The sequence below is a fragment of the Aulonocara stuartgranti genome, assembly GCF_965226115.1.
Source record: "Aulonocara stuartgranti genome assembly, chromosome: 16".
Lineage (NCBI taxonomy): Eukaryota > Metazoa > Chordata > Actinopteri > Cichliformes > Cichlidae > Aulonocara > Aulonocara stuartgranti.
This window is the reverse complement of record NC_138952.1, coordinates 18338927-18360221: the sequence shown is the minus strand read 5'-3', so window position 1 is coordinate 18360221 and position 21295 is coordinate 18338927. Positions and strand designations below refer to the sequence as shown.

The window sequence follows — 21295 nt, the reverse complement described above, 5'->3', positions numbered from 1 at the left end:
AATTTAAAAAAATGAAGACAGAGAAGTTCTGTATATTATCCTTTTCATGCTTTTAAAATATATTTGCAAAAGTGTTTTAAGACACGGAGCGAAACTCACCATCGCAGTGGGATCACCGACCTCTTTATCAAGCCCCGCCCACACTCCCGGAACAGGAAGTACCAGCGCGTTGCTGCTGACGTTGGTGCTGTCTAATCTAACGATGGCGTCCACAGATCAGTCCCTCTTGGACTTAACAGATAAGGAAACCCGGGAGAAACTGTCGCTATGGGACCGCCGTGCCGATGCCACGGCTCCCCTCACGGAGAAACAGATGGACTCCGTCCTGGAGATCCGAGCCGCGGCCGAAAAGCTCTCTGTGCCCTCTGAGGTGAGCTGGAGCTCTGGACTCTGCTAGCTAGCTAGCAGTGCTGCTAACTTACTTTCTAAACGCAAGTGATGTCAAATAAAAGTCGAGGCTGCCACTGTATGACCTTAATTCCCCCTTTCATTACGTTACAAGTTAATTTATCTGGCATGTATGTATTTGTGCTTCACCACCTCGTCAACATGTCCAGGTAGTTAGCTTGAAATCAAGGAGCTTAGAAATAAGGAGCCTTGTTTTGTTTTGCAGCTACCCATTGAAGACTTGTGTAGCTTGTCATCTAGATCCTTGCAGTCCCCTTTCACTGCGACTGTTCCCGATTCAACAGAAAACATCCTGCTCAAAGGATTTCAGATGCTCAACATGGAAAACAATAGAATAGAAACTGCACAACAGGTGTCTGACCCAGTCAGCTTTAAGCAGTTATGCACCCAGTCAGATTTACCATACCTTAATAAGATGCATGGGTGTAATATAATTCCTTTTTTTTTTTGTAGTTTTTTGCCTGGTTTGCCAAGCTGCAGGCAAACATGGGCCAGGACGAGAATGCAAAATACAGGTATGTAAATCTTATACTCCTCTGTAGTGTCATGCTGTGTGTAGGGCTGGATATTGATAAGATTATATACAAGTTATAGGCTGGATCCTTTACCAGTTGTCTAATTTATTCCTGATCAGCTTTCCAAAAAGATAGGCCTTAATAGGTCATGAATCAAGTTATGTATTAGTCTCAAGTGTACAGTACAAATAACCTCACTGAGGTTCGCATATGCTTCACTGCCATGTGTTTTTCATAAATTTTAATATTTGGTATTGCTCTGCTCCAGAACACCAGGCATTTTTTTGTTTTCAAACCAGCTCTTCATCTAAATAATCATCATTGCATGTCTAAAATCACAATTTTAGTCACCCATCATGCTTGGATTGAATTTTCCCTAATATCGGTTTTCCATCACTTTTATATCAAGATGAAATCTTTTTGCTTGCTCATCGCTGACATAACCTAAATTTGGTGGAAAAAATTAGAGATGAAAATGTAAAACGTGCATCTTCAGTGAAATTCTGGCCCCCTACCCAGCATGTTGGCCATAAGCTCAGCGTTATTCTCTGCTCTGCAAAAATTCTGGACAATGTGCACCAGTGCTTCCAAAGCTGCAGATTCATTTGGTGTCATTTTTCTTTTTGAACTTGTCACCGAGTATCCGTTCAGTTTTCTATCCAGTCATTCTCGTTGTTGACTACTTGGAAAATAATAACTTAAAAAAAAGAACATATACATGAACCAGCAAGTGAAATTTGTAAAGGTGTTGGTGAAAGTGCTTGTTGAACAGTGTATCAGATGTTTGCATTCTGAATCAGAGAAACACATCAGCTTTGATTTAAAGGCGTTATTAAACATGCATAATTCTATTTGCAAGGTTCAAGCTTTCTGTTCGGTCAGACAGTCAGATTTATGTTCACCAGTCATGTTTGAGAAGACATTTGCATGCAGCTTAATAGTTGGTGAGGGCAGCAAAAGAAGAAACGATTGAAATGAGATTTCTAACCATCGGAGATACTCCAACAGTTTTGTTTTTTAAAATCACTTTTTATAAAAGAACTCATTGGCATTTTTAAACAATGACTGGCAGACTGAACAGGAAGGTTTGACCCGGATATCCACTAACTCTGCGAAGGCCAGCAGACAATAGCCAGAGGTTTTCCAGATTGTGTGTGCGTTGACTGGGTGTTTGTTTAGAGGAGGACAAGGTCAAATTACATGTTTTTGAAAGAATAAATCAGAATCAAACATGATGCTCTGTGATGCATCCATCCTTCGTCTGCTTATCCAGTTGAGGGTCGTGGGGGGCTGGAGTCGATCCATCCTACTGTTAGAGGCAGGGTACACCGTGGATAGGTCATTAATCAGGTGTAACACACAGAGACAGATAGCCATTTAAGCTCACATTCACATCTACTGTCAGTTTAGAATCACTGGCCTAACGCCATGCAGGAGGAAGCTGGAATATCCAGAGAGAACCCACGCAGACAGATGTGTGACGGTGCTAAACACTGCATCACCATTCTCTCCCACCTCTGTGCTTTATAAAATGCACCATCATACACTACTCACTCAGTTTTCAGATCTCTTAATTGCAGCAAAGTTGTTTCAAGAGTAAAATGAATGAAGTAAGAAATGACAGCTCACAGTGTGCGCTGCTTTCACATATCATCAGGCATGCGCCGCTGTGTTAGTTTCACTCAGCCAAAAAAGTGCAACCATCAAGTGTCACCTTACTGTTGCTGTTGTCAAATCTTCTAAAGCATGAAGCCAATATTTAGCTTCAGTGCACTATGCTGTCATAGTTGAATGAAAGGAAGCAAAAGATAATGTCTGCTTTCCACTTAGGAAAACCAGAGATGATCTAAACTGCTACCAGGAACACTGTGATGTTATACTAAAAGATGTCAACACAGCTCTTGAGCACTTGGATTCCCTTCAGAAACAGTACCTGTTTGTGTCCAATAAGACTGGCGCCCTACATGAGGCCTGTGAACAGCTTCTTAAAGAACAGGTGAGATGCGCACGGGCACATCAGACTGTGAGCACTTTCCTTTATTAAAATCAGAAGATCCCTGGTAATCAGAAATTGTATGTACTTTGATGCAATATAAATCATATATAATTATTAAATAAAGCCATTTTTGGTGTCATTTTGTAAAGATTATTCTTATTTTAAGTTAATCAATATGTGCTTGAAATACTGATTTCCTGCTTTAATTCAAGTTGTTTTACAATAAAATTGTATTAACTGTTTATGAATTCAAGTCAAATTTATATGAAGTCCCCAGTTTTCAACATTAATTGAACACTCACAACTGCCTGAGAAGTAATTTCATGGAAAGATGAAGCCTGTTCCCTCGTTATTTCATGACAAATGAAGAAGATAAAAAAAGCTGTTTTAAATTTGTAATTAAAAGCTTTTCAAAGGAATATGAGGATGTCAGAGAGATGATGATGATTCAAGGGAGGGAGATCATCGTTAGGATAAAAAACAAAACAAATGAACCTTCCAGAAAAATAACATCATCTTTGGAAGTGGTCAAATCAGCAAACTGGTGCATTCTTAAAGATAATGAATGCACTGGCCAGCTCAGCTATGCCAAAGAGCCTGAAAGACCACAGAGAACTAAGTGCGTGATGACAGAATTATTTCCATGATTAAGAAAAACTACTTCAAAATATCTAACCAAGTCAACAACACTCTTAAGGTGGTGGATGTATCATTGTCAAGGTCTACAAAGAAGAAAATGAAATTATGGACTATACCAAACCAGGGATGGTAATAATTGTTTCGCCGTTCTCTGAGGAATAAATTAGTACATTGTTGAGTCTGCTGTTAAATGTCTTATAAATGTGTTATAAACTCGAGCTTTTTGCTTTTTGTTCTTTTTTTTTTCCCCCCACAAGTGTTGGAGATTTGTGCTCAGGCTCGTAGAGACTGGACTGTTGTTAGAAGCTGAACTGAAATTATTAAGCTTCTTATAGCATGATTTTTATTATCTATTTTTGCTTGTTTTAACAATGGTGTTTTGTTTTCTCTCTGTTTGCAGGCAGAACTTGTTGACCTGGCAGAAAGCATACAGCAGAAACTGTCATATTTTAATGAGTTAGAAAACATAAACACGGTAGGCTGTGTCTGTTTGTTTGTTCGTTTGTTAAATGACTAAAACTATGCACTGAAATATGTTTAACTGGTTATTAGATATAGATTTTATTTTCGCACTCAGTTGCTGTAATTTTAAATAAGAAATTATTCTCAATTTTTACATCTTGAAAAATAAGACGAAGTAAAATCTGTAGTTTCTTGTTTTTTTTCTAGATATAGATTTAATTTTTACTGATCTGAAATTATGAATAACACACATAGCAGTGTTTACCAAAAACATTTTTTTTAAATTATAAAAAAGTATTAATTAATTAAAATCGAATGTCTTTGCCTTTGCAGAAACTGAACTCGCCAACCTTGTCTGTAAATAGTGAAGGTTTTATACCAATGCTGTCTAAGTTGGATGACTGCATTGAATATGTTTCATCACATGTAAGTACATTGTGCTGTCAGTTTTGCCTTTGAAGATCTCGTTTTACCTTTTTGTAGGAATATCAGGGATAGAGTAATCAGTAATCAGAAGGATGTGACATTTTTGTTGGAAGCGAATTTCCTTTTATGTAGTGAATGCACATTTACAGCGTGTGATGGAAAAGTTCTGTAAAAAGATCCATTAAAATCAAAAACATGCCCTATATTGTGTTAAAGGTCATATTCTTTTACACCTCTAAAGCATTTTTAGTGCAGATGGTATTTTTTACAACTTTTAGTGGAAGTCTTGTTATTGTCCCTTGCACTTGTGATCTGGATCTCTACCAGCGTGTCAAAACTGCAGACATTGTTGCTGGGAGACAAATCTCATGAGTGGTTCTGATGGTGAGGGAAAATTGTTTTGGTATACCTCCAAAAAAGTGCACTGTGAGCCATCCCGCCGTGCACAATACTTTAGATTGTTTCCTCAAAATGTTCTCCGTCAGACACCTCAGGATGTTACAGTAGAACTCGGCATTGATAAAATTTATGTTGAGCAATAAGCTGCCTTCAGGCTTGGACACTCAGGAGTCATCAACTTAAAAAAATGCTTGCTCATACCCAGAGATCCAGATGTCTTGATGAGCCTCCAGATGAAATCATGTTGAAACAGGAATTTGTGCTTCCTCTCTGTGTGAGTTTGAGGTCCAAAGTGAAATTGCAGAGTGCACAGTGCATGTGGTCAGAACAGGATTTACAGTCTAGAAATAGCACCATGGACACGACCAGCAAGGTGACCTTGAGCGCGTCAAATCTTTTGATTATCATGGAGGTGCTCTCAGAACACTTTAATCACACCTCATATGCTCAGTGTACATTTACAGTGAGTAATCGGGCACCGGTGAGTAATCAGGGATGTAGACAAGGGGGTGGGGATCAGGGAAACGCAGACCAAAATGATAACCTGTGATAACTCCAGAATGAATGATGTTTAACACTTGCTTATCTCTTTTCATTCCAGCCAAGTTTCAAGGACTATCCTGTTTATTTGGCCAAATTTAAACAATGTCTCTCTAAAGCTATGCATTTCATGAAGATTCACATTGTAAACACTATGCAAAACCTCACAAGCCAGTTAACAAAAAGGGTAAGTAAGCATTCTGTTTTTCTTTAGTGCTATTGACCACTGGTACACACACTGTATTCAATTCAATTCAATTCAATTTTATTTATATAGCGCCAAATCACAACAAAAGTCGCCTCAAGGCGCTTCATAGATACAGAGAAAAACCCAACAATCATATGACCCCCTATGAGCAAGCACTTTGGCGACAGTGGGAAGGAAAAACTCCCTTTTAACAGGAAGAAACCTCCGGCAGAACCAGGCTCAGGGAGGGGCGGCCATCTGCTGCGACCGGTTGGGGTGAGAGAAGGAAGACAGGATAAAGACATGCTGTGGAAGAGAGACAGAGGTTAATAACAGATATGATTCAATGCAGAGAGGTCTATTAATACATAGTGAGTGAGAAAGGTGACTGGAAAGGAAAAACTCAATGCATCATGGGAATCCCCCGGCAGCCTACATCTATTGCAGCATAACAAAGGGAGGATTCAGGGTCACCTGGTCCAGCCCTAACTATATGCTTTAGAAAAAAGGAAAGTTTTAAGCCTAATCTTAAAAGTAGAGATAGTGTCTGTCTCCCGAATCCAAACTGGAAGCTGGTTCCACAGAAGAGGGGCCTGAAAACTGAAGGCTCTCCCTCCCATTCTACTTTTAAATACTCTAGGAACAACAAGTAGGCCTGCAGAGCGAGAGCGGAGCGCTCTAATAGGGTGATATGGTACTACAAGGTCATTAAGATAAGATGGGGCCTGATTATTTAAGACCTTGTATGTGAGGAGCAGGATTTTCAATTCAATTCTGGATTTAACAGGAAGCCAATGAAGGGAAGCCAAAACAGGAGAAATATGCTATGCGTTTAGTGGAGTTTAATTTTGATTTCTTTTTGACTCCCACAGGATCCAATGGGTTTAACTAATGCAGACAACGCCTTTACCCTTTACTATGTAAAGTTCAGAGCAGCTTCACCAAAAGTTCGGGTGAGTTTAACGTTCTGTTGCCTGCTATTTATGCAGATCATAATTTTCTACAGTAAAAATCAAAATTTCTTTTTTCCCCTCTTCAGTCATTGATTGAACAGATAGAGCAGCGAGCAGAGAAGATTCCAGAGTGAGTATTTCTTTAGAAAAAGGCAGTAGTGGCAGCGGTAGCATTAACCTTTTATAAATGTATATTTTGTTATAGTTAATGTGCTAAATGAAGTCTTCTATATTTATATTTATGCAAACAGATACCATCAGCTTCTTGATGAAGTTCATCAGTGTTATCTTGATCAAAGAGAGCAGCTCTTAAGTCCCTGCATTACATCCACCATTACTGACTTGACCAGCCAGAACAGCAAAGACCACTGTGCTTTGGTAAGTCTACTTAAAGGCTGGAATGGCTCTTTAGATATAGTAAGGTGACATTTGAGTTTGCTAAGAATGGACAGCTTGGGGCCCTCTGGGATATTTTCTGCACTGTGTTGAAGCACAAAGCTGTGCACATTATAAATGACCTTAACTTGAAGTTGTGAACAGCAGGGGTCCAGAGATTTCTCCTGTTTTATTCAGAAGTGGATTGCTTTGGAGACTAGGTGTTGTCAGTGTATCCCTAGTCATCCATAACAGTGCTGATTATTACGCTTTGTGTCTGAAATTTTAATAGACCCAAAAATTGGCACAATAAAAGTAAAACTTTTTTCTTTTAGTCATCTCCAATTTCATACTTCCGACAAACCCGATCCAGTTTTGAAGCCTGCAAAGGTTCAGTATTTTGACACTATCATGGCATTTGAAGCACTTCTCTAATTGGCTTGATGGGGATGCTATAATTAAAGCATTTCATGCAACAGAACGTCATAACAGCCGCACCATCTGCTCAGGTTATGCATCTTGTTAATGACTGCTGTAATAGGTGGCTGTATCATTTATGTGTGTTTGCTTGTTTGAGGTGAAGCCAAAGTATTTGCAGGCAATACAGCATGTGATCATTATGTGTATTTGTACAGGTTCGCAGTGGCTGTGCCTTTATGGTTCACGTGTGTCAGGATGAACACCAGCTGTACAATGAGTTCTTCTCCAAACCTACACCTAAACTAGAGTGAGCGGTATTCACATTAGTGTTTAGTAGCTCATGCAGGAAATGTGTGTTTGTTTAAGGTGTGGCATTTTAAACAGAACAATAGGCATTTCCAGTTTTGCTTATTATGTGCAGTGTTATGACAGTTTGTATTGTAGTTTAAGGGCTTTTTTTGCATATTTAAATATCGAAATGCCATTACTTAAGTCTTTGATTCTGCCAATGGAAGCTTAGACAGAAAGTATCGCATATGTTTCTTACAATGCATTGAAACAGTTTTTAATATCTGACAGTGAGCTGCTGGAGAAGCTGTGTTTGTCCCTGTATGATGTCCTCCGGCCTCTGATAATTCACATCATCCACCTGGAAACCCTGTCTGAGCTCTGTAGCATCCTCAAGAATGAGATGTTGGAAGATCATGTTCAAAATAATGGTATGTTGGAACTTGGTTCCTTTTTCTTCTTTCTGTAGGCGATTATTTGACTTGCACAGTCATGAAGAGAAGTTTAAAAAATAAATTCTGCCAGCTCATCAATATTTCTGACAGTCTTCTTCAGTGCCACATCTCATATCACAACATGTCAGCTGAGTTATTGTCAGGACTCTTTTTCAGCCACTGTTCTGTGTTGTTGATTGATAGACTTGTATCTTGTGGATCGATGTTTTTGTTGCATCACCCAATATTTCTTAAGCTAGAGTTCTTGTATTGCTTGGCTGAAATTCTCCCATAAAATTTAAAATTTCTTTCAAATAATTGCAAAGCCTCTTGGCTCCTGCTCAATCACACTCCACAGTTGGGATGAGGTTTTGATATTGGTGTGGAGTGCCTTTTTTCTGTCCTAACACAGCAGAAATGTTGTGCAGCACCGAGGCAAACTTGAGACATGTTTCTTTTTTTAAAAACTCTTGAGAGCAGTGGTATTTTTTTTTGTAGTGTTCTTTCATTACCGTCATTTTCATTTACTGCTTTTCTTCTTATGGACATGTGATCAGAGACAAAGCGAGCTGTGAGTGAGGGTCCTTGGGTCCTTTTTCACATTGTGCTTTTGGCTTGATTTTTGCCAGACACCCACTCCTAGGTAGAGTAGCAACAGACCTGATTTTCTTCATTTTGTGGTGAGTTTGATAAACTCCCAGGTCTGCAAAATTCTGGGATAATTCTGGCTGGATTTGTAGAGTTGATTGATATTGTTTAGTTTCCTGACACCGACCCAGCTTTTAAACATAGTCAGCAAGTTTTCAATAGGGTTGAATTCAGGGCTTTTGGAAGGCCAATCCAGAAGCTCAAGTCTAGGCTGCTCTATCCATTCTGATCCCAGTTTTGATGTGTGTTTGGGATCATTGTCCTGTTGGAACACCCAACTTTGTCCAAGCTTCAGTCATCTCGCTTTTGATTTGAGGTGTGAAGTTGAAGTTTGAAACTTTCCAACTTGTATAAATCTATAATTCACTTTCTTAGATCGTCACTGGGTTTCACTGGACCTTTCCATTTTGTTTCGGGGGTTTTTTGTTATATCTGTCAGCCCAGTGAGAAGTGTCAAATAAATTCTTTTTATAGTGTTAAAAAGAAACTGACAGTTGTAGTCAGTCATGATCCCAAATAAGAAATTAATATCACTTGGCCTTGATAAGTTAAAAGACATTGTAGAACCTTCAGTACTACCTATTAAAAGACACTTATGTTTAGTTTTGAACCTGTGTGAATGACAGAAAATCCAAATAAAGGTGTTTGCTGTAAAATCACTCCACCCCACCTCCACCACACTTCAAAGAAATCAATAAAAGCCCCAAATAAATTACCATGAGAGTAATGCCCATGGTGAGAGTATGGAAACATCTGACCACAACTCTACATCCTGAACTTACTATATTAGTATTTTAAACTTTTTAATATTTGAAATATTAAAAACTATTTGACGTTTTAATATGAGCGCCTGCATCATTCCAGCTGCATACTGTGTATCTATCTTACAGACAATAATTAAAAGTATTAAAGATCCCCTTTAATGAAAATCCACATTGTTAAAAATGGTAAATTATTTTAAAATTACAAATTAGGTGCATTTATTAAATGAGATGTATTGTTCCTCACAGAGCTCGATTGTATTTGTTGCGCTATCGAGGCACTGCACATGGATGTGTAGGCGAACGGAGGCACAGCACACTTTCTCGAATGGATTAATGAATCATAGCAAATACATTTCAGAGCAATAATCAGCTATCGCTGCAATAAGTTTATCATCCCATGGAGGAGCTGCAAGAGAAGATAGGATTTATTTGAAGCTTATGGGGCAAAGAACAACTGATTTTCCCTTTGTGCGAGACCAACACATTTTAAATCTTTTTACATAATATTCAGGTTATAGTTCAGACCCTAAAGGGACTTGTATTTGTTGAATCTTTTCACAGCAAAGTAGTGGTTGAACTGTAAACTGACCTGCGTGCTTTCATGCAGCTGCTCAGCTGGGGGCCTTTGATGCCGTTGTGAAGCAGATGCTGGAGGACGTTCAGGAGAGGCTGGTCTATAGGACTCACATTTATATCCAGACCGATATCATAGGCTACAAACCAGCTCCAGGGGATCTGGCTTACCCTGAAAAACTGGAGATGATGGAGGTAAGGTTTTTATATGTTCCTTTTTAAGATCTCTGTTATGTAGTTTTGCAGGCAAGCTTTAAGGGATAATTTGGTTTGGTTCTTATTCAAAGGCAGTGGTCCAATCCAAATATGTGCCCTAAGACCTAAACAGTTCACCTAGTATGTGATTGAGTGTTAAAAGATGCAATTGCTCAAAATATTACGAGTAGGAATAAATAAGACTTTTGACATGCCTTATTACTTTTGTAGTGACCAAACATGTTATATACTGTTGTTGGTTTGGGACTTTATACTTTTTTTGTCTTAAGAGTAAAGATACTTGAGAAATAACAATAACTTGAGGTTAAATTGGTTCCTTTGTGTTTGTATAACTTTGTCTAAATCTTCTGGAGCTCACCTAGTTGGTGCTTTGATGTCTGGGTAACATCTTGCTGAGTGGGGACTTTTTTTTTTAAACACAGTGCTAACCTTTGGCATAAAGCTAAATGTATCTCTCCCTATAATTTATGATATTTTTGCCACTTAATTTTCCATTAAAGGTCTATTTTTAAAAAGGTTTTGGTGGAACTGAAGTCATTATTAGTCATTAACCATCTGTGCCCTCCTCAAAACCACCAGTCAGAAACAGTCATTTCACCTTGCAGAACATAGGAGTTACCCTTTAAAACATCACAGCTGAGGCAGCTGTTTTAGCTGCTGATTGGAAAGGCCTGTCTAACAAAAAGAGGTGTAGAGGTGAAAGTATTCCTGAATACGGCATGCACTTTAACTGATACAATTTTTGGGTTAGCTGGCTGAAGCACATTTTGCTGCTGATGTCTTTCACAGCAGTAAAGTGCTTTTGCTTCCTTTTTTTTGTAGGGAATACGCTGTGAATGAGTTCCTCATACAACGTCCTTTCAAAGAACCAGAACTGTCATTCTAACTTATAAATTCTGTTATGTGCTGTGGTGTCATAGTATATACTTGTCCCTCTACATATGCTTTTTTTAAATAAATAAATACTGCTGTAATACTTTCAGCTTCTATGCAGTTAGCTGCTATGCAACCTCGATGTAATTAGTGCTGCAAAAATAGTATTTTCATATACTGTGTATGTATTTTATTTATTTCTTTTTTTATTGTTGATACACTAGTTTAAATTATATGTCAGTAGAGTGTTTTTTCATACGCACCATTAGCACTGTCTGCAGGTCCATGAAAATATATTTTAAGTGTGAATTTAAGCCTTAGAAAACTTAAGTTTCATGAATGTCTGAACGTAGTGTTAAATATGCCTTTGAATTGTTACTAATGTCTTAAAATCTTCTAATGTCTTGCATACATACACTTTCTCAAACTCACACATTCTCTGATATTTCCTCTGATATTTATGAGTCTTTTTGTCTCGCTTCTTTGACTTTTTAAGTTTTATTTTATGTTAAACTTTCAAAGACCCATAGATTTCTTCTGTAGAAGAGACATCTAACGCTTTCTGTCTGCAGCTTCATAATAAGTTTGAATGTTTTAAGCTGAATTATGCAAATTTATTACTGTGGAATTTCTTTGGTCTTGTGAATACTCAAATGCCGTTAGATATGCCTTTGAGTCCTAACTTTTATTTAATGACTTTTAAATGTTTTGCACCTACACTTTTTTTTCCCCATTAACATCAGATCACCCTGATGTTCTTAGTATTTCTTAGATGTTTATCTGACTTCCTGTTTGTATACAAACTTGTTTTGCAAGTAAAATTTTATATTCATTTAGCCTTTTCGAAACCCGTGGGCCTCCCGTTGAAGCAAAAGTGGAAGAACATGACTTTCCAGAATCTTAAAATGTTCCTGCCTACCAACTCTCGCGTTTTACTTTCCCTGTCTTCAATAGAAAATTGCTCAGAGCTTGAAGGAAGAGCAGATGAAGCAGATGTCACAGGAGTCCGTTTTTTCTGATGTACAGCTTGACGATTCTAGTGGAAGAAGAAACAGCAGCGCTGGTCTGTGTTTCCAGATTGTGACACTAGCTTCCTGACAGTGTTTGGTGTTGCTGTCATTTATTGCCCAATGGCTTCTCCTCTTTTGAATATAGGCAAAGTAGAAGCATCTCGCCTCCAGACATCCGTCTCTCCTGCAGATCTGCATGGCATGTGGTACCCTACCGTCAGACGAACACTGGTTTGTCTGTCCAAGCTCTACAGATGTATTGATGTGAGTTCTTTGTGTTATTAGTTGTTGTTTTTTGTATGGAAACGTGTACAGCGTTTATTTTAACGCTTTTAAATTTCTTATTCGTGCATTTCCAACTCTTGGTCTTTTTCCAGAAAGCAGTCTTCCAGGGTTTATCTCAAGAAGCCTTATCTGCCTGCATCCAGTCCCTGCTTAAAGCTTCTGATATCATCCTTAAAAACAAGGTTGGCATGCAGCGTAGAGTATGCCTTTGTATTTCTTCTGAGCTTTTAAAATTGCATTTTTATTAAAAAAAATAGTCTGGAAAGTGCCTTTCTTTTTACGTAGTAAATAAGATGTGGTCCCTGCTAATGAAAAATTCCTTCAGGCTACAAGATCCTTAACTAAAGCAGCTGGGATGTCATTTAAAGTTTATTTTAATCGGTACTTTATTATGCTCCACAGAGTGTTCAGCAGACCATCCCTTATTTATGGGCTTCTCTCACCTTCAAATTTGCTGTCAATATCTGTGCTAACTGGCCCATTTCAACCTAACGCTTTAAATTAAAGCAGCAGCATCAGTCTCAGAGGACACATTCCCACCCCTTGTTGATGTCTTTTTCCAATGTTTTAGTTGCTAGTTGAGCAATAAATGATTTCAGATGCCTTTTTCCCCCCCTCACAGTAATATGTCTCTTTCTGGCTATGGTTAATCAGCAGTTATTAATTAGGCATATTCCCTTATCGTCACTGAGCCCATGCTTTTTATGTTCTCTGTAGTTTGGATAGTCATCAGATGTCCTTTTGTTCTTGGCTGCCTGCAGTGTGGATTTTACCGTGTGCCTTTTACGTTCTGTAGACACAAATAGATGGGCAACTTTTCCTGATCAAGCACCTGCTGATAATGCGTGAACAGATTGCCCCATTTCACACCGATTTTGCCATCAAGGAAATCTCACTGGACCTGAAAAAAACGCGAGGTAAGATAATTAAAGGTGGAGGGAACATTGACGTTCAGCTCCATAAAGCCACTCATTACATTTTCATGCTCATTAAGCAACTTGTGCCTATCACATGCACCGGTGGCAACAATTAATGTGGAAATTGTAATCCAACACTATAATGTACATTAACCAGTGGCACACAGGGCAGATTTGCTCCCCCATCACCCCTCTCATAGTCAGTAAAGTATTACATGTGGCCACTAGAGGGCAATCTAATTCTGCACCAGCACAGATTTAGCGTCTCTTCTGTTTTTTCTTCTTTTTTTTTGGTTAAGATGCTGCCTTCAAAATCCTGAACCCTAAGGCTGTTCCCAAATTCTTCCGACTTAACAGTCACAACGCCATACTTGAATTCCTGTTGGAGGTAGTGTTTTTTTTTCTTCACCTTTTTTGACTAAATATACCATACACTTTATGTACTTTGATAGCACCCTGCCTGAGGGAAATGCCACTTGATAGTCCTAAAGCCTTTTTCTCTGTGGCCCCCAGGGAACACCAGAGATAAAGGAGCACTACATTGACTCTAAGAAGGATGTGGACCGACACCTGAAGTTCAGCTGTGAGCAGTTTATTCAGCAGCAGACTCAGATCTTTGTGGGGAACCTTGAGGAGTTTCTCACCAAGGTAACTGTTAGAGCGAAGGCAGAGTTAGCCTCAGGCAGCAAAGGCTCATCCTGACCTTCATTTTTTTCAGCTTTTACCTTTTACAAACATTATTTGCTTATTCAGTGATCACTGAAGGTCTCGGTACTTAACTGACAAGCGAAGATAAAATGACAGTTTGGTTTTTTTTCTTCATCGAGAAAATCTAATTCAGCGTGTGTATATATGTGTTCTTGTGCTTTGTGTTCTTTAACTGCAATAATTCTACCAGGTAACACACTGCCTATGCCTTCTTTCTACCTACCAGACTCTGTTTTGTGCTATTATTTATGTAAATACCGCTGTGATTGAATTAGTTTAAATGGCAGCAGACCCTCTTGTGCTTGTTTTCTTACCATAAATGACACAATTTAAGCCTTTTCAAATTTTTATGTTTTACCTTGGCTGCGTCTGCTTTCAGGTTGCAGCTCTTAAAACTATGGCCATCCAAGGTGGTCCCACGTACAGTATGTCTCAGCAACCTTGGGCACAGCCAGGTAAGATTTGTCTCAGGAAATGCCATAAGCATCATACTGTAATTCATCAAAACCTGTATAGTAAATGCTAGAGGGCATGTCAGTGTTTTTTTTCTTTCTCTCTTTTCAGCAAAGATCAACGATATAGTGATGGCTACCTACCGCGTGATGAAGAGCAAGCTGCCAAGCACTTTACAGAGCATGTCCTTGTACTTGGCCAATAGAGACACAGAGTTCATCCTTTTCAAGCCTGTCCGGGTGGGTGGCAGCAAACCAAGGATATAGCATGTTACTACATGAGTCACTTTCTTTTTAAGCCATTGTTAAAGCTCGAGGAATCCAAGAATCCTTTAAGACTGTCTTTACAAAGCAGGGATATTATGCTCCCCAAGGTCCAATCAGCAGTTTTTAATAATATAAATAACACTGTATTTGCATGTATCATTTTTCGAGAGCTATAGAAAAAGGTCACGTTTGAAATCTACTTTTGGAATGACTCTTGTTTAAATTTTGGCTTTTAGATTGTGCCTTTAGCTGTAAATTGTTAGTGAGATTGAACTCTAATAGAGAAATCTTTGTGCTGCCTGTGTACTATTCGTCAAGGTGCCAGGTGAGGCTGAATGAGAGAGAAACAAAATTCAGCGGTTGACATGGAAACAAGATAGCGAGGGGACATAGGCCAGATGGAAATGCAGTTTTAATTTCCTTCCAGCACTCAGTAATAGGATGGCTTTTTCCACAGAATAACATCCAGCAGGTATTCCAAAGACTGCACGCTTTGCTTCAGGAGGAATACAGTGGAGAAGACCTTCAAATCATTGCATGTCCATCTATGGAGCAGGTACAGCACTGTGGGATTAGCACTGCCTAAAGGCATCTGACTTAGTTTTAATAACACTGCTGCAGCATCCAAAACTGCTGAAAGCAACTTGAGTGAAGAAACATTAAATAAGGTATATCAGCTAAGGCACGGTGAGCACTCATCATTTTTCACGGCTCTCTTTCAGATTAACCTGCTGCTGTCTGTGAATAAGTAATGTGGGGTGTAAGGATTCTGATTTAACTGCCTCTGGATAGTGATGGGCTGCTCCAGCGCCGGCCATGACCAGGAGCTTTGAGGTTGAGTGGGCGAGATGACCAGATGACTGCACCTGAGCTGCATGCTGGACCAGGAGAACTGAACCAACAGCAAAAAAAAGAAAAATCAGCACAGGGCCAAAGAATTTCCTATAGAAACTCAAGTAGCTACAAGTATGAAGGGGGTTCAGGTGAAGTCTACACACAAACTGGGAAGTGGAGATTATCCTGTGGGTTACTGAGTTGATCATTTTGTTTGACTAAAATTAAATGTGGTGTTGGGGGTTTTAAGGTTGCTTTGTTGTAGAACAAATCCACTTTGAAAAGGGCGGATTTGTGATTACAGTTGCATCTCTCTGTACACCAAATTGAATTTGCACACTCTGTGATGGTGGGGTGCAGGCAGCGGCGCTTCAGGTGCACGAATGGAGCCACTAAGCAGTCGCTCATCAGCGCAGGTAGCTAACAGCCAGTAAAAGGGGCTCACATTCAGAGCTCCCTTGAGTGGTTTGGAAGGGTAAGAGAAAATGCTGCAAAATGTTTTATTCATCTATTTTAAACTGTAAGAGTCTTTGTAACACAGTTAACAGAAATATGATGACCTGTAGTACGTGTGTCTCAGATCCAACAAAGTTTTCCCCTCTAATCAACGCAAAATCCAAGCAGCTGTTTTTTCACCTCCTTACAAATTGTTTTCTTATTTCTATTGCAAGTGTGTAAAGACAATGGAATGTTATGTTTTATACTTTTTCCTTTTATAACTAAGTTTATTAAAACAAATATACTTCTACTCTATCACAATAATAGACTGTTGGGAGCTGTGCCCTGCACATGACTTGTGGGTATGTTTCCTGCAAGGTAACAAAAGTAACAGGACATTATACATGTAATTTTTGCGTAGCTCTGTCCGATGTAAAATGATGTGTACAGTTATTATATTTAAGGACATTCTGATTTAAAAAAAAAAAAAAAAAAGGTTGATGATCTTCGGCTCGTTTTATAAAGCTCTTTGTCACTGAATTCAAATTCGGAGCACACTGCAGCTTTAGTCACTTCAAACAAATGAGAAACTGCCATTCAAGGACATCATCGGCTTTAGGGGGTCTTCTTGGCAGACCGTTGCTGTTTCACTGGCAGCTGCCGTCTTTCCATGTGAGAGATGAAGCTTTGCTGGGGCTTGACCTTCTGTGGACTGACAGGCTTTTGATAGGTGATGAGGGACTGGATGTTCTGGAGCAGGACATTGATCTCTGCACTCTTCTGCTGCAGATACCTCTGAAGCATGTCAGGCTCTGGCAGCATTAGACCTTTGCCTTGATTCAGCTGCGACAGCAAGGCAGTAGAAAGGAGAATCAATGCTTTGGTCTAAAATTAGGTTTGCTCTTCGTATCTTGTATTCCTGCAATTCCTAAAAAACTATAATAATAACACAAGCCACACTAACTTACTTTCAGTTTTGTCCAAACTTTACACTGACTTTATCAGTGTTTTGGATTGAATGCAGTTGTGTTGGGCAGAAGTGCTGTCACTGTGAAACACTACATGATGCTTATTGTCAAGACAGCTCCGGTGTTTTGCTTTTGTTTTGTTTTCCTTAAAATGTTTTGAGTTACTACAGTACGTTCCTCCACATGAAGTCAGATTTACCCTTATAAAGAGAAGCAGCGGCTGAACAATAAACCCCTCAGGGGTCTTACTGTCTCTTCCAGATCGTTTGTCATTTCCTTCTGCTGCCAAGTTTGTCAATAATTGAACAGTGAAACTTGAAATTCTTCAACAGAAACATGCTGAGAACAAAACAGAATTTAATTATATAGTAAAATGCTCATTTTATACCAATTACATTTCCACTATGAAGAAAAATAGGAAAAATATTATAGAACCAATTATAGCCATCTCCTTGGTAACCAGTAACCTGTCCTAAGTTGCTTCAGTGTGAAGCTGCTAATTTTTGTCTTTAGAGGATCACACATAGAAGACCATTCAGCTGTCAGAATAGCTGATTTTATATGTATTTATATAGTTAAGGCTGGTAATCAAAAGGATGTGCGATTGTTTGGTGAATCTCTGATCTTCAATTAGATATACACTAAAGACTCACATGAATTTTCTATCTGAAAAATTTTTTTTAAAATGTTTCGTAAGTGGTGCAACCCCTGATGAGCCAAATTTATTCATCAAAGAAGAACAAAATTAAAGGAACACACAGAAAACACATCAGATCTTAATGGGGAGAAAAAACAATATTGACTGGGTAATGTGTTAGGAACAAAAGGATGCCACATCATCTGATGGGAATGAAAATGAAAATGGGTGTGTTTGATTTCTACAGAGAGCAGAAATCAAACACACCCAAAAAATTCAAAGTGAAAAAACGATGTAGTAGTCTACTCCATGTTACAAAATGGAACTCAGTAGTTTGTATGGCCCCACATTCATTGTATGTGTATTGTGTGCATGCCTGACAGCGTCGGGACGTGCTCCTAAAGAGAAAACAGATGGTGTCTTGGGGGATCTCCTCCCAGGTCTGGACCAGGGGACCACTGAGCTCCTGGAGAGTCATTCCAGCTGCTGGATGGTAAAACATAATGTCACAGAGGTGCTTTGTGTTCTTTAGATTTTGCAAGCATGGATGCCAGTCAACAGTATCTAATCCTTTATCCAACTGGAACTTTCTCCATACTCTCTTCACATAAGACTGGGCTTTGTTATGCACTTGGAGAAACCCAGGACCTTCTGCACCAGGTTCTAAGCATATGGAGAATTTTTATACATGCAATCAGGACATAGAGGTCTATGCATCCCTCCAGCCATCACACTGGTCATGCTGATCGATATTACAGACAGCATAATGTTCTCCACGGCTTCCTTGGAGCCTTTCACGTCAGTCACATATTCAGGGTGAACCTGCTCTCATCTGTGAATAGCACAGGGTGCCAGTGGTGAACCTGCCAATTCTGGTATTCTATAGGAAATGCTAATTGGGCTCCACAGTGCTGGGCAGTGAGCACAGGAGCCACAAGAGGAGGTCAGGCCCTCAGGCCACCTTCATGAAGTCTGTTTCTCATTGTTTGGTCAGAGACATTTTGTGCCTCTGGCAGTGCTCACTTTGTTCCTCCTTGCACCAAAGACTGCTGATGGGTTAAGGAGCTAGAGTAACTGTCTTGTGGAATCTCCTCCATGGTTTTGGGATCGCTGGAAGTCACAACACAACCTTCTGGCAATGGTTCATATTGATGTGCGTTCTTGGAGGAGTTGGACCTGTGTGTGCTTCCTTTGCAGTGTCGAGGTAATCACCTCATGCATAGAAAGGTAATACAAAAATGTAATGTTGGAAGCCACCAGAATTGTTAGCAGTACTGACCTTTGATCTATCTACACCGCTGGGTCCCCATCAGCCACATTTTCTTCAGCAATAACTACCGCAGGCTTCAGGAAATCCTCTGATATCTCACAAGCTGCCTTCTTCACAGAAGCAGTCGTTATTTATTCATTCACTCATTTTTATTATCATTTGTTTGTTAGAGAGGCAGAGAAGAGCGTTTTGGTAAAAATCTAAGCGGAAATGTTTTTATTTTAAAGGCCACGAATCTGGATTGATGTTTTTTGAGCTCTTGTCTTTTAAGAGTAATTTCAAATGGTGCTTGATTTAAGATTTTATTTATCCAGGCAGACAAATCCAAATTATTCCAAAAGATAAACAAATGGAGGTGATTTAATTCTAATCTAACAATCATTGTTTGGTTAAAGCAGACTCAAACAGAACTTCTTGGGATACCTCATGTCTTTTAGTGAATTTGGATGGTTGGGTCACAGAGAATGACTGAGAGGACATGCTCACACCGCAAAAGCACTAAAATTTGACTTATTCAGCCTTGATAGCTTACTTCTGAACCTGAATCACAGGCTATTGGCATTGTAGCTTACATAAGAGTGCTCCAATCGAAAGCTGCCAAATCCAAATTCAAAACTTGGAGTAAACTCCAGATCTGCTTAATGTATCACTGAATAATGGGGGAACAGGCTTCACCTGGCTATAAAACTGTTAGTCAGTTGTCCGATCATCTTTGAGGCTCTGAAATAGTGCACGATGTATAAAAATGGTTGTCTTTTCTAAATGGCTAATGCATTTACTTAGGTTAAACCCGATGGATTAAAGCTGAAAGACTTATCCAACCCAGTTTACTGTGTGAAGCTCAACTGAGGCTCATTGTTAAGTCACAAATTCACTAGGTTCTAAACAAAGTAGTGCTCATATATCAGAATTGGATATTTGATGTTTTAAATTACCTCGGTTTGTTTGATATCCCCAGTAATCGTAACTCACTGCTGCACACAGTGACTTCTGTGAGCAAAATCACTTATTTTCACTTCAGTCAGTTTTTATTTATCATGAGCTGCACACACACACACTCACACACACACACACATTCTTACCTCTTTTGGGTCATTGCTGTTGACTATCAGATCGCTGGTCACCGGGGGTTTCTTCAGCGGCTGGCAGCACTCACATCAAATGTTCAGCACGGTCTGCGGCAATGCCTCTGATCCACTTGACGTTGGGGGTCTGAAGACATTATTTGAATAGATGCTTTTCATTCTCTTCTCTCTGTCTTTGTCTCTAAAAGACACTGTCAGAAACACAGCATCTAAATATCCCAGCAGCTAATGAGGTATTCAAAGACAGGGTCAGAGACGGACACATTTTAAAACAAGCAAAAGCCCCTACAGGCAAGCTTTGATGCAAAAAAGAAAAAGAAAGAAATGCACACTAATTGCATGGTCCATAAATGAATTCACATTTATAGCAGGGGATGAAAACCAGCAGTTTAAAAGTAGTACTTTCTTGCATACCTTGTCCAGACTAGTTAGCAGCTCATTCGTTTCTCGTTGGCAGGCTGGAGGAGCTGGGGGAGTTTCCGTGCTGAGCAAATCCAACACTTCATTATCTGGGGATATCTCCACCTCAGATTTCGTGTTTTTAGGAACACTCTGAGGAGAAAAAAAAAAAACAAAGACACTTCATAATTTATTAAATTCTTTGAGGTCTTTAACTTGTGCTTCATGAATAAATCAAAACCGTGAAACTCGGTCTCTGGATACCATGTCATATCATCTTTCACAAGATAAAACTTACACTGTGACAAGGATAGACAAGGCTCTGAAAACCCACATTCAGTATTTCTTTGGCAATAGGAAAAAGATCTCTGAAAAACACAAAATGCTAATTGTATCAATTCACCATTTATTTCTCGACTCTCCAGAAAAAAAGGGTGTTTTTAAATGTTGGTTTAATAGCATAAAACACTAGAATCTAGCTACACTAGGCAAATTAGACAATTCCTCGAGAGATTATTGTTGTAAACATTCTCCGTAGTATATATCCTGATTATAACCTTCCTTTTTGTACAAATGTTGATTTTTTTTTCTTCTTTCTTTTGTTGTCTCCATCTCACTTGATTTGCCTAGCGAGTCAGGTTTTTGCATCATTACTGTGATACTTTTGGAGATGCGCAGAGAAACCACAAAAAAAGGAAGAAGCAGACACAGAATGGACGGATAAAAACAACAATTTTCACCGCTAGTGTAAGCAATTGTGTCTATAAGACACCACAACAGGGAAAAAACTTTACCTCAAGTTCTTTAAATCCTACCTCATCTTCTGTTTGATCTCTCCTGTTCTCGCCACAGCCATTAGTGTACAGGACTGTGCACAGTATATGGTGTGGATAAAAGCAAAATCAAAAG

At 39.1% G+C, this 21295-nt stretch overlaps 1 protein-coding gene across 1 annotated transcript; it reads left to right on the top strand.

Annotated features, from left to right (window-relative positions):
* Positions 1-132: 132 nt before the first annotated feature.
* cog3 (component of oligomeric golgi complex 3) lies at positions 133-17253 on the top strand. Its single transcript, XM_082509473.1, has 23 exons — positions 133-370; positions 614-760; positions 862-923; positions 2754-2919; positions 3959-4033; positions 4354-4446; positions 5447-5572; positions 6445-6525; positions 6612-6655; positions 6777-6903; positions 7536-7627; positions 7900-8039; positions 10062-10222; positions 12071-12179; positions 12272-12390; positions 12504-12593; positions 13208-13328; positions 13628-13716; positions 13842-13976; positions 14416-14491; positions 14601-14728; positions 15213-15311; positions 15478-17253. The coding sequence occupies exons 1-23, from the start codon at positions 203-205 to the stop codon at positions 15505-15507; spliced, it is 2478 nt and encodes an 825-aa protein (XP_082365599.1). The 5' UTR covers positions 133-202; the 3' UTR covers positions 15508-17253.
* The last annotated feature ends 4042 nt before the right edge of the window (positions 17254-21295 follow it).

Coding starts and splice junctions, on each gene's coding strand:
- cog3 (XM_082509473.1), top strand. CDS start 203: ATGGCGTCCACAGATCAGTCCCTCTTGGACTTAACAGATAAGGAAACC. Junction 13,977..14,415: donor TTGAGGAGTTTCTCACCAAG/GTAACTGTTAGA, acceptor GTCTGCTTTCAG/GTTGCAGCTCTTAAAACTAT. Junction 14,729..15,212: donor TCCTTTTCAAGCCTGTCCGG/GTGGGTGGCAGC, acceptor CTTTTTCCACAG/AATAACATCCAGCAGGTATT.